Source organism: Odontesthes bonariensis, chromosome 6 (assembly GCF_027942865.1).
Source record: "Odontesthes bonariensis isolate fOdoBon6 chromosome 6, fOdoBon6.hap1, whole genome shotgun sequence".
NCBI classification, from domain to species: Eukaryota; Metazoa; Chordata; class Actinopteri; order Atheriniformes; family Atherinopsidae; genus Odontesthes; species Odontesthes bonariensis.
The window spans coordinates 37056765-37069825 of NC_134511.1; the positions used below are offsets into that span (position 1 = coordinate 37056765).

General features: G+C 42.5%; 1 protein-coding gene across 1 annotated transcript in view; it reads left to right on the forward strand.

The window, feature by feature from the left end:
• The window catches only part of adgra2 (adhesion G protein-coupled receptor A2), a 42124-nt gene that overhangs the window by 22508 nt on the left and 6555 nt on the right, over positions 1 to 13061 (forward strand). Inside the window, exons 3-11 of the mRNA XM_075468644.1 lie at positions 9516 to 9587; positions 10588 to 10659; positions 10760 to 10831; positions 11051 to 11214; positions 11564 to 11777; positions 11898 to 12062; positions 12168 to 12366; positions 12467 to 12616; positions 12730 to 12891. Coding sequence (XP_075324759.1) covers positions 9516 to 9587; positions 10588 to 10659; positions 10760 to 10831; positions 11051 to 11214; positions 11564 to 11777; positions 11898 to 12062; positions 12168 to 12366; positions 12467 to 12616; positions 12730 to 12891 — 1270 coding nt within the window. The remainder of the gene's footprint in view (positions 1 to 9515; positions 9588 to 10587; positions 10660 to 10759; positions 10832 to 11050; positions 11215 to 11563; positions 11778 to 11897; positions 12063 to 12167; positions 12367 to 12466; positions 12617 to 12729; positions 12892 to 13061) is intronic.

Consider the following 13061-nt stretch of genomic DNA (forward strand, 5'->3'; position numbering starts at 1 on the left):
AAGTATGAAGACGATCTGTAGTTTTGAGGATCTGATGTAAAGTGAGCTGATGCTGCTTGTTATTTTAAGTGCAGACAAGGCTCCCTATAGCGCTGTAGGGTCAATAGGTCGGGTAACCCGAACTTACTCATGAACTGGTCCCTGTACCTGGAGCAGTGATAAAACTAGTGGGGGACAGCAGGGTGGAGCTTAAGTAAAAGACCTGGGAGAAAGACACAGTACTGAAAGGCAAACCAATAGCGGCGCATACACTTGCTTATGGTCCACAGCAGGAGAAATGGGCATTTGGCGTAAGAGGAGAACATAACGTAAATCATGCAGGCCTCATTTCAATCCTCCGCTGGCTCTCTGACACACAGCGGTGGAGGTCTATTCACTCACTCTGACGTCTTCAACCTTTAATTGAGCCCTGCACACAGCTTATAATTACATGTGAGCTCATGGGAAAATTGCTGTCTGTTGTGAAAAATGCCACACTCAAATTCACAGATGCAGTGATGGAATGATGGAAGGGTTTGGGACGAAATAAGATGTCAGTTTTTGTCTGAGTTTGCTTCGTGCTGCTTCAGTTTTTTTTCCTTCTTCAGCCCGCCATGGCTCTTCAGGTCCTCTCATTGTTTCCAGTATGGCGTCTACATGTGCTTGTCATTTGCAGCAGTAGTGAACACTTACTCATATTATGTGGTCAGCGCTGTAATCAAAGGCCAACCCACTAGGGCTGAGTAAACACACATCAGGGAATTACACTGCATCTCTGCCCCGACGTGACAAGGATAAACAAAGTCTGCTTCCCTGCACACACACACACACACACTCACTCCTGGCCCATCTCTGTTGTGACTTCAGTTCTATTGTAAATCCTGAGAGTGTCTCCTAGTATGGGCAGCACCTCTTCTTACCCATCATTTTAAAGGTGTCTAGTAACTCTCTCAGCAGACACACACACGTCCAAAAGCTCACGCCAGACATCTATTCAGAGTCAAATGCAGTCAAATCTGCAGTTGTTAGGAGGGGAATCCAGCTCCAGGGCAGGCCACCCTCCTTCGGGCCTAATCCAGACAGCACAGCAATCATACACAGTTAGCCCTTTCATTGGGACAAACCTCCTCATGGCCACTATTGCCTTCAAAACCTGCCAAACCACCCAAGTACAGAGGAGCAATTTAGGCCTGTTTGTTTTTGCCTTTTTACTGGACCAACGTGTTTTTGTAGCTCTGTTAAATAGGCTTGCCATCCAACAGCTACATTTGGATCTTGGAATACCTTGAATCTTTCCAGCTCTTGGGATGAACACACCAGTTGAATCATGCCTCCATGGCAGAGGCTGCTATGTGCAGAATAAGACTTACACCATCAGGCCTTTGAAACTTTATTTATGTACCTATTTGAGTACCTCCACCTTTGTGCACACCCTTTGTGACAGGAGCTCTCACTGGCAGCTGCACTAACGAGCCAAAAACTTTATGAGTTGTGGACAGATCCCAGCAGCCTGTCCTGTACTGATTTGAGGCAAGGTAATGAGAATAATGAGCGAAGAGGGCCCAGGCTGTTTGGCTCTTGTCCAACTGGGCCCCACTGCACCATGGGACACAGGACAAGCAGGCAGGGCACAAGGGGCCCTCATTACCAGGCCTGTTCACCCAATGTGGAGAAAAGGAGAGGGAGCAAAGGGCAGCACTGATGATGGATGAGGGAGCAGCAGGGCGTTTGTCGTGGACAGGTCTGAGAGGCAGGAGTGAGGCTTGTGGTTAGGACTGTTGGGAGGCTCGAGGTGTTGGCAGCATGATAGGCTTTGTCAACAAGACAGTCTGAAATGACCTCTACTGTATGAATCTGCATGATATGGCTGTATCTGCTGCACTGCAGAGGAGTATGTGCAGGAAGAAAATCTTGTTGACTCATTTCAACTTTATTCAAGAGCAGGAAATAAGGAGTTGCTTGTGATTTATGCTTGAAGAGCAACAAGAATGAAGGGAGTTTTGTAATTCAACCTGTGACCAGACATGTTTAGAAAAATGTCAGCACACGATTCTGACATTATAGTAATGAATGTCTAGACCAATTCATAACGTTTTGACTTGACAGTGTCTGCCTTATAAAAGGAAAGACAGGCCCCTTAGCCTCAGTGCCTGAGTCTCTCTTAAGCCAACCTTGAAATCGCCTCTACCATTCTGAGTGGCTGAGGTTAGGAAGAAGTCCAACTTAAACAACTTTACCATCTGACATGGGGGAAGTGGAGCCGAGATGGCTAAAGATGGTATGGTGGTGGCTGAAAAGTGAGGGAAAAAAGAGGAAGAAGGGGGGAGAGGGTTTGAAAGAAGGAAAGCACACTCCTGCCTTTGTCTTATATAAATCTGAGGATGTTATCCTTAGCAAAGGACAGCAGAATAGCATGTAAAAACAATTTGTAGAAGTGGTCAGGAGCCCCTTCTCTGGACCAGTTTGTGTAAGACAAGGTTCAGATTATGGCAGCCCTGGGTTTGCACATGGGGTCCTGTTTCTGCCTAAGAAGAAAAAAAAAAAGAACAGACATATCTGTTTGTGTGTTTTCGCACACGCCATTGAGTGGCTCCCGGTTAGGCAACAGTCACCTAATTAGAGTGCATGACATTAAGGGGTGGAGTGGGTGAGGAAGGGGTTAAGCGTGCTGGAGAGTGGAAACAGAAAGGGGGTGCTGCTGGAGTTGATAGACTCCAGATGTGTCTTTCAGATAAACTGAAGGAGAGGGGTGTGTTTGTATTTGCAAGCCTAGCTCAGTCATGGCTCTGGGGGTTTATTGAAACAGCGAGCAAGCCCCCTCATAAGCCCATTACCAAATTGTACGCTTTATCTGCCAATAACTCTCTCTCACACACTTTGGGCAAACTTGATATGGTTTCAATGGCATTTTCCTCTGGAGAAACTAGTGCTGGACTTACTTCCCCCCACTTCCGTTCATGCTCCTTCTCTTCTTTCTTTTTGCATCTTCCTTCTCCCAGCTCACTGGGTCCTTCATTGTTCCTTCCATTTGACACTCTCTACATGCTGCAGTCCACCTACTGGCTGAAAATTTCCTGATATATTGATAACACTTTTCTCTTGTTTCCCCACCAGTTGTACACTGTTTCAGTGACTCACTTTAACAAATTGTTAATATAATTTCATGAATATTATGATTAATGTGGATAAAATTGTCCTGGAAAACTGATACTTCTGACGAGGAGGAATTTGGACATCATCAATAACCAAACAAATATTACTGTATGATTTATGTTATGTTCCATTCAATCCATAGCTGGACTTTCAGTTTTATGGACACATTGGTTGCTTGTACATCTTGAGTAAACCACTCCATCGCTCAAAAAGCCAGAACTGGAGTCAATACTGGTTCCAGAGTTTTCCTTGGCAGAATGACATCTATCTTCTCCTGCTGCAGATTATAGAAACATACAATCAACCCAAGAAATGTTATACCTCAGATAAACACATGTAACTATTTCTGTACATCCCGCTAACAACTATACAGTTGGATCCACAGTTTATGTCCCTGACAGACATGAATACATGTGAGGACATATTTATTATCAGCAGTGAATGTGCTGGTCTGTTTAAAAGAAACATTTGAAGTATGTAAACACTGGCAATCCAAAAGACAGCATATTTATGACCATAATAAAAATGTGTTAGTAACCATTAGTTTCCTGACTGCAGCAAAACAATCATGAATGCTGACAAAAGTTGATCAGGTGTATGCAATCTTACAGGAACCAGAAAAAAATAGAAAAAATAATCTGGGGAAGGGGCACCAAAGCAGGAAATTAGTAGAAAAACAAGAGCTCTGCAAATCCTGGTTTCCTGTTTTGGGGAAAGGCAAGAGTGTATTTGGGGCCTGCGTTACAGAGCCCCCATTGTGAGCAAGAGTGTTGTTGAGTAGGGAGGTGGGGTCCACAGGGCCATACACAGGGACAATTTTGCTTAGTTCTGAATCCTTCAACCCACCTGCCCCTCCCTACAGGGGAAAGCTAGCTAGTAAAAAAAAAGGAAAATAAGGAGAAAAAGGAAACTGTAAAAATAAACGAGCAAGGGCCTCTGGTAGAGACGCCAACCAGACAGGAAATGACACGAGGCACAAAAATGGTCTCCAGTGACCTCTGTCAGGAAGCAAGGTGCCAGTTAATTCCATGTACTTTTTTTTCCCCAACATACCTTTAATCCATTGACATATTTGTTTGTCTTCAGGCTGTTGCCAACATTGCTCTGCATGGAGAAAAAAAGTCCAATTAAAGTATAGAAATCAGTCCTTTAATGCCATGTCTTTCCTTTAAAAAATTCCCAGCAACAGGAAATTCTTGATTCCAGTCTAGTGATAATGAGCAGCCTTTCCCTGGCTTCAGTCATTTTCCCAGCTCCCTCCAAGCCCAAGGCCCCAACAATGTCACCACTCCAGTCCCTGCTGCTGTGCTCCTGATAATGGAGCACTCCATGTCTGGAGCGCTTTACAGACCGTGTCTTCATTATTACCCTCTCGCTGCTCTACGAGCACATCGCTCCTCTCCGGTCTGCATGGGGCCCAGGTGCTCATCCCTTGTACCCGCGGAGCGATGACTCTTAAGAATGGCAGAGGACCAGCCGTATTTATTAGGTGGAGTTTATGGGGAAAAAAGAACATTCTTAATGGCAGCCTCTGGTGTTAGGCATAGTGGCAGCAGACAATAGTCCTTTTCTGGCAGCTTGAGTCTGTGACAATCCAGTCATACAAGCCACATGTGATGCAAGGGGATAAAGCGTTGCACTCACAAGGTTACAGAGCATAACTCAAAGGGAAGAAAAAAAGACCATGGCCATCATGGTGATTTGTTACGAGCAGCAAATGTCTCTTTTTTCAAGAGGTACAGTCTTCTACTGAGTAAAATTGTATAGTACAAATTTCTAGGATTTCAGACAATAGTATTTTCATGTTCAGGAAACATGAGGCTTTGAAGTATTTCTTGTGACTGCTATTTATCCTCTTGCTGGGTGACAACTGTTGTCATCGGTGTCAAGGCCACTGAACTGTGAAGCTGTTGCCAGAGAGGGCACTCACTATTCCAGAGGGCGCAGAGGGCAGTCATCGCCTGAGTGTGAGGTGAGGCATGCTGGAGCTGCAGCTACCGAAGGTTTTGAATAATGCTGGAAACAAATCAGAGGTGTGCAGGCGAGTGCCGGGGCAACTCAAGAGTTTTAGCTTTGATTGCAGTAGTGAAGAAGAGCTCAAATTTGGGCCACTGTAAGGTTAAGTGCTTTCGTAGCCCTTCGAGTCTTGCTGTCTGCTGACCTCCTTCACATTTCCCAGATTGGTGATAAGAGAGTGAATCAGAGAAAGCTGACTCTTCAGACCAAAGCACACTGCACTTTTTCAAGCCACAAATGCAGATGTTTGAAGTGTATAATTTGTTTAATTGTGGTCTTAAAGGTCATTGATCAAAAGAATTGCCCCAAAAAGGTTTAATGAACTTACAAGTTTTACACTATCGGGATTCATTCACACACCTTCGTGAGAACCAATGTGAGAGTGTGTGTTTTGTGTGTATGTTTGTATTTGGTGTGGTGCAAGTGGTGATTTTAGATTCAGCATGTTTGTGCAATTCTAATTGTGGAGTATGTGTGTGCTTGTGGAAGTCTGTGTTTAAGTTGTGATTGATTCATATCAGCATTGTCTATTGACCATATATTCTGATATTTAATGTAGGCGGACCTCTCTTTTCTACCAAGATCCAGGACCACAGCTGCCTTTTCTCAGTACATGCTTATTTAAGATGGGCTGAGATCAAATGAAAACAGTCCTGTGGTCTGTCAAATCAACACTTGAAATTACTTTTGGAAATCATGGATTTCACATCCTCCAGGCTAAAGAGGAATAGGACCTTAAAGCTTGTAATCACTGCACAGTTACCAATTAAAAATGCATTAGTCCACATGGAATTGCCACTTCGTATATCTGTGAGCTCACCACTATTATTGAGCAATATTTACCGGCTTTGGTGCATTTTCAGGGAAGGCCTTGGTTATTTCAGCAAAACATTGCAAGTTTGCAGAGTGTCTTACAAATAAATGTAGAACTTTAAATGTAGAACTTGAATATAGTTCTGAGCATATACTTGTCAAAATACATTCATGTTTGAATATTTCATATTTTCTCTATGTACTCATATGTTTTCAATACTTTACAAATAACTGCCTTCTCATTTCATTTCCACTTTTCACAGCATCGCTGTTCTTTTTTATTTTTTATTATTATTTTTTGAAACATGTTAATTCATTAGTATATAAGTAAGTAAAAACTATTAAACAAAGATACACACATATTATCTTGACACACACACAGAGGTCTTGAACCAGACCCCAATTCTAAATAGACAAGGCACTGGGGGGATTCTTCACTCCGTAGACCTGTTGCCAATGATTTTCAGCCCAGTTCTTGTGTCATTTGGCATACCTCAGCCTTTTCTACCTGTTTCCCTTCCTTAAGAATGGCTTCTTGACAGCCACCCTTCATGGAAACCATTCCTGATGAGGCTTCTTTGAGCAGTAAATGGATCAACTGACGGGAATTGGTTGTTGTCTGTTAATAATGTTATGTGTAGACACAAAATTGGTTCATCCATTGAGTTAGGTGTCCTTTTTATGTGTGAATGATTCAAGGTTCATTGTTAAAGGTAGGGTAGGAGATCCTGGATTTTGAGTCCAGCGAAGCTGCATTTTGAAACTACACAGGTAAAAAGTCCCAACCCTTTTCTTCACTTTCTTCCCGAAGGCACGCCTCTAGAGTACATGAACGCGCACGAGCACTAAGGTGCACGAGCGCTGTTCTGACAGCAAGCATCGATCGTTGCCGTATTTAGTATTTAGTATTTAGTTTATGCTAACTATACGTTTAATAATGCTAGGTGCTAGCCAAGCTGGCTCTAGTTTAGCTTCCTGCCAAGCTTCGTTCACGGAGCAGGGTACGCACACAGGGGGGGGGAGGGGGAGGGAGGAGCAGATTGCAGTTTGATAGACGGCATCAGTATCCAATCATTGTGAACGGTCCGTTCACAATGATTGGATACTGTTTTTCCTAGATTGTACGTTCTAGAGGCCACTAAAACTTTTCATATTTGTGTCAAAACTTTAAATTAATTGGTTGCAATGGGGGTGTGAAGAGTATTTCAAGCAATATGTAAAAAAATGTTCCAGAAAAAGATCCCCTACCCCGCCTTTAAGTGGCTTAAGAAACAAGAAACACGTTCCTCTGAAAATGGCCATGTACATGGCACTAGATTGAAAATGAGTAAAAAAGCAGCCAATATACAAACAAAAGCCACTTTAAAAGATTATAGGAAAATCGGGCTACTTGGAAGCAAAAAAAGTTGATTTCCCAGTTCTACTATTGAGTAAATAAAGTTTAACTACAGGATATCATTAAGCAATCAGTTAGTAAAAGCCTGTTATGCATTGTTTTGATAATAAGCCCCGTAAACTCATTGAAAATCATCTTTTTTTCTCTCATTTCTAAAAAGCAACACACAACATAGAATCCAAATATCATTTTGGTGCAATGTATAAGTGCTTAATTGTTGGATGTCTCTTGTAGGACACAGACATAGCAAAAGAAACATTTTAATCATCTTTACTTTCTGAGACAAATAAAAGACACAAAGTTGAATAAAAAATGTCCATTTAGTGACCAAATACGAGCACATGTGATGTCTCATCCTACTTTGTACTATATTTATTCCAATCAAATTGTAAATGCAAGGTTAAGTGTATTAACATGGAGGTTTGTGTCGCAAAGCATGCATTATTGTGTTCGTCTATGAAAGGGCCAGACAGGGAGGGGAGAGACGGACCTCAGAGAGAGGAAATGGTGGGCAGTGCCTCGTCTTTCAGCGCTGCACTAATGAGCCCCGCGACACACAGACTGGAAACAGCAGTATTGTTCTCCCCCTGCCCTGGTCAACACTCCTATAATACTACTTACATACAGAAACACATGTAAACTTAGAGTAGGACACAGGCATATAGCCATTACTGGTAACAGATCTACAAGCCCACACACACGTACTTGGGAATATAGGTAATCTTAATCAAACATGCAGTTTCATTTAAATTTATTTAATTCTATAACCCATGTGCATGAAGTACATTTATCTTCATCTTTTCAAAAGGCTGTAAAATTGTTGCAGAATGTTTTATCTGATAAGCTCAGAAAGTGAGCCTGAGCTCTCTAAGAAAATGCTTTGAGACAAACCCCATAGACTTCATCCTTCTGGTCTGAAGCTAGAAAGTTTTTGGCCCATCTATATGACTTGTCTTCTGTCTTTAATCCAGATATGAGTGATAGCTTGGAAAAGACCTTGGACCAACACAAAAACTAATCTTTTGACTATATCCCAGCCATACCACATGTTATAATTCCTGCTGGAAGCCATTTTCAGAAATAATTTCCCTGCCCTAGTTTAACCAAAGAAAAGTTAATCGCTGGAAAGTGGACAAAACAATGGTTAAGAGATGAGTGAGGTTGTGCACAGCGTGAGGCAGCGTGGTCAATACAGTGATGATAGACTATCTTTGTGGGAAAAGGGAGAAAAAAGTCCCCTAAGAGTCCATCCCACAGATGCATAGTGGTTAAAGGAGAAATAGACCAAATGCAGCCACTGCATGACTCTTGTAACTTCTGTAAGGAAATCTTCTTCTGTGACAGGTACTACGGAAACCTGAATTTTTCATGCTCTATGAACATGGATCATATGTCCTGTTGATAGCCATCCATCTTCTGACCTGATTTTACCTTCTATTCCCACCTGGCTGATAAAAATGAAAGCTTGGATCCAAAATGTAGTGTAGGTTAGCTGATGGAGAATGGGCATCTGGCTGAGTAGTTTAACACATGGGTGTGGGGGTGGAATGGGAGAAGGGTGGACATAAGTGCAGCGGATAGTATGAAATTAGATCTTCAAAGACAGTTAAAAATATTTATATTTATGGTCTGCAGTGCTCGAGTTATTGTGAATTTTTTTGAAACATGAAAAATGACAACCTCTCACCAGCACTCCTAGATCCAACTCATATTCTTATTTTGTTTAGAATCTTCATCTTGCTCATCCTAAATCCAGGTGGCTGATAGGATCAGATCTGTATGCAGAAGTGTCCTGCTGTGTGGGCTGGACGAATCAGGTTTTAGGAATGTGTCCCTGCTCCCTTTTATTTTAAACAAGGGGATGAATTTTTTTTTTTTAAGTTTCGCTGTTTGTCACACCAAGACCATTCTTGAGTCTCTGCTGCTAAACCTCACAACAAACACCAACAATAAATAACTTGGACAGATTTTATTATCTTTGGCCGGATCTTAAAAAATTGTCTACCCTTGATGCACAGACCAAAGATGGTACAAATCAGAATACAAAACTTTAAGCAAGAGAGAGCAATTAAGCAAGTCCCAGTTTGTAGAGAAAACCCTTCATCAGTATCATCCCTGCATGTAATTACTGAATATTCTCTCTCCTCTCTGTTTTAAGGGACCTCAAGCACAACTTAATCAGCACCATCATGCCTGGAGCCTTCCAAGGCCTGTCTGAGCTTCGGAAACTGTAAGTAGATATTAGCATTATCCACATTCCTGTTGGGTTCAGAGCAACAAACACACACATCATAAAATAAATCACAAACACAACTCAGAGATTTTGACTTCAAGAGTGTTTGGTAAGAGATGATATGTTTTTAGTTTGTTAATGATTGCTCACTAGATGGGCAGTGGCTGAGTCAAACCCATGTATGCACTGTTTTGGCATCTTACAGCAAATGATGCGCATTATGTTAAGCTACTGGTGTCAGTGCTACCATTATAAAAGGTAAAGGGTTCTGCTGACGTTTCCAGAAGCCCTGGATGTCACACCTATTGCTGCCGAGGAAACCTCCAGGCTTTGCAGAAATCCTCAAAAGACGTTGACAAAGCGGCCATTTGCAGCTGCGAGTAGTCTCTCCTTGTGTTTCTGGACACTGAAGTTTGGTTTTAGCGTGGGTCGAAAGTGTTTGTCTGCGCCGCTCCGCGTGACTCCCCATTCCTCCTCCCCCTACTTGTATTTTCCCTGCAAGGTCTGCGGCTTCTCAAAACAAACAGGGGGAGATAAACACATGCTCTGGAAAGCTCTCTGCTGGGTAGTGTCAGAGGTGCAACAGAGCAGATCCCTCTCTGGTTGCAGCTATACATCACACTCAGGGGTGGACGGCAGAACAGGGGCCCTGCTTTTGCCCCGCTGATGATAAACCTTTGCTCAAGTCCTATGGGGTTCTGATAAGGGAAAGTGTCTGGGGCTGTTGGCACACTTGATTTTTTATGTCTCTGTAGCTTGGAAAATAAGTTTGCATCCTGTATTTTTGAAATTAGAAAACTCTTAATAGACTGCGTTGAAGTCCTGCAAAGTTCACCATTATGCTGTACTGTATGAATATGTTATATTTGATCTGATATCACAAAAGCATTTTGTGCTGGGAATGAATAAAGACATAATAATCTGTTGCTGAAGAGTTGAAAGAAGTTTCTTAACTTGAAAATAACTGACACATTCCTTTGTTTTTTCACACTTTTAGTGACCTATCCAACAACCGCATTGGCTGCTTGACTGCAGGCATGTTCCAGGGGCTGACCAATCTCACTAAACTGTAAGAGACAGGTTGATTGGTTCCATAAAACTGCTGAAATCTATGACTTGTGGTAAAGCTATTGAGAGAACTTATTTGTGTCTAATTTGTGATCTGCAAGATTTCTGACTGGTAACATCATATCAACCCTTGATCCAGGAGTGTTGGAGGAGCTGCCGTCTCTCAAGCTGGTGTGAGTGTTGAATAAACTTAAGCTTGTTTTTTTTTATGTAGAGTAATGCCAGTTTTTGAAGTATGTCAAAATTAAGGTAAGAACAACAAATCTGTAGTATGCAAAAGCTTGATAAAGCCCTCAAATGTTATTCATCTACAGGTATAATGTTATGATGACCAGCAACAGGTAAAACCAAGGTAGAGTCAAACTTGAATCCTCTGTGATTTCTTTCTCCAGAAACTTCAACTCAGACTACCTGTCATGTGACTGTGGGCTGCGCTGGGTCCCGGGCTTCTTTCACAGTAGGTTAGTGCAGTTGGGGGACGAAACACTGTGCGCCTACCCCAGGAGCCTGAGGGGAAAGCCCCTCCGTGGACTAAGGGAAAGCCAGCTGAGCTGTGGTGAGAGCCTGGCTACAGTGACATACATGAATGAGGCGGTTTGCCACTTATTTCTGAGAGCATGAAAATTATAGAACACGTAAAATCAAGCTCAAGGTCTGCTCAGCTATTTTAAGAGTTCCAACCCAGCAGCTTAGCAGGGCCATATTTCTAAAATTGCAAGCTGCGTTAACAGCCAAACCTATGGGTTGCATTTACAAATAGCTACAGTCTGCATTCAATCTTCTGCAGAACAGCACACTCATAATAGCCTCTATGGAAACGTTTAACTGAGGTTGAGTAGTCAGATCAATACAAAGAACTCATATGTAATGGCCACATCTGCATCTTCTCCCACTGCTTTGCTCAGATGGTCCACTGGAGCTGCATACCTTGTCGTTGCTGCCATCCCAGCGTCAGGTGGTCTTCAAAGGCGACCGGCTCCCCTTCCACTGCACTGCTGCCTTGGTGGACAAGATCACTACCATACATTGGCGTCACAATGGTCAGGTGGTGACATCTGACCCAGACATAGGTGTCCAGCTGGAGAACAGTGTGCTGCATGATTGCACCTTCATCACCAGGTGCAGTAACTGGAGCCATATTTTATGTTTATGACAGACAATGGAAAGTGCATGAAGAAGACTGATTAATTATGTGCTGGTATAGTGTTGTAATGAGCTGGTGATATCTTGTTCAATCAGCGAGCTTATTTTATTCAACGTCCATGTGGAGGCCAGTGGAGAATGGGAGTGTGTGGTTACTACTGGGCGGGGAAACACCTCTCGCACTGTTGAAATAGTGGTGTTGGAGAACAGTGCCTCCTTCTGTCCAGAAGATAAAGTTGTCAACAACCGGGGGGAGTTCAGGTTAGTTATAGTTACAGTAATAAATCATCATATATTATACCATACACATTATTTTTTGTGAATTTAAGTCTCGGCGTGCCAGTTAATCTTTGGTTTATTCCACAGATGGCCAAGAACTCTGGCAGGCATCACCTCTCAACAGTACTGTTTGCAGCTGCGCTACCCCTCCCTGTCTGTGGAGGGGGGGATTGAGCAGAAAAAAGCCACTCGATATTGCGACCGCTCTGGAAAGTGGCAAGAGGGTGACTACTCAAACTGTCACTACACCAATGGTATCACTCGTGTCCTGCATACTTTCATCCTGGTCAGTATGGCTGCAAATGCCAAGGGTCCCAGTTCCATTTCGTTTTTTTAAGTGACAGTGCAATTTATTTCCTCACCGTGTTTTTACTTTTTCATTTCAGAAGCCCATCAATGCATCCAATGCTGTCACTGTGGCACACCAAGTGCGCACATACACTCTGGAGGCTGCAGGTTTCACCGACTCCGTAGATGTGTTGTATATGGCGCAGATTATGGAGAAGTTTATGGAATATGTCAGACAGCTGCGAGAGGTGAGAAATATTCCATTTAACTTAAAAAATAGCTATTCACATTCATGTCTGTAATGTTCTTTTCTAGATAATGCCATCCTTACAGTATGAAATTATATGTGTGTTTGTTCCAGTTGTCTGAGGTGATGATTGAGATGGGCAGTAACCTGATGCAGGTGGATGACCAGATCCTTGCACTTGCCCAGAGGGAAAAGAGAGCCTGTAGCTCCATCGTCCACTCTCTAGAGACATTGGCCTGGCCTCAGCTACACAGTCACGCTCAAGACTTCTCTATGGTGGGGGATAAGATGATGATTGGGATTTTGCCTTTTTAAAACAGTAAAATCATAGAATGTACATACATTTTAAAAGCAGATTGTATTTCACATATTTTTTCCACACTTAGAAGACTTACTTCAATAAATGGCCAGTTATTGAAATATTTATAAATATATTTCCTGACCAT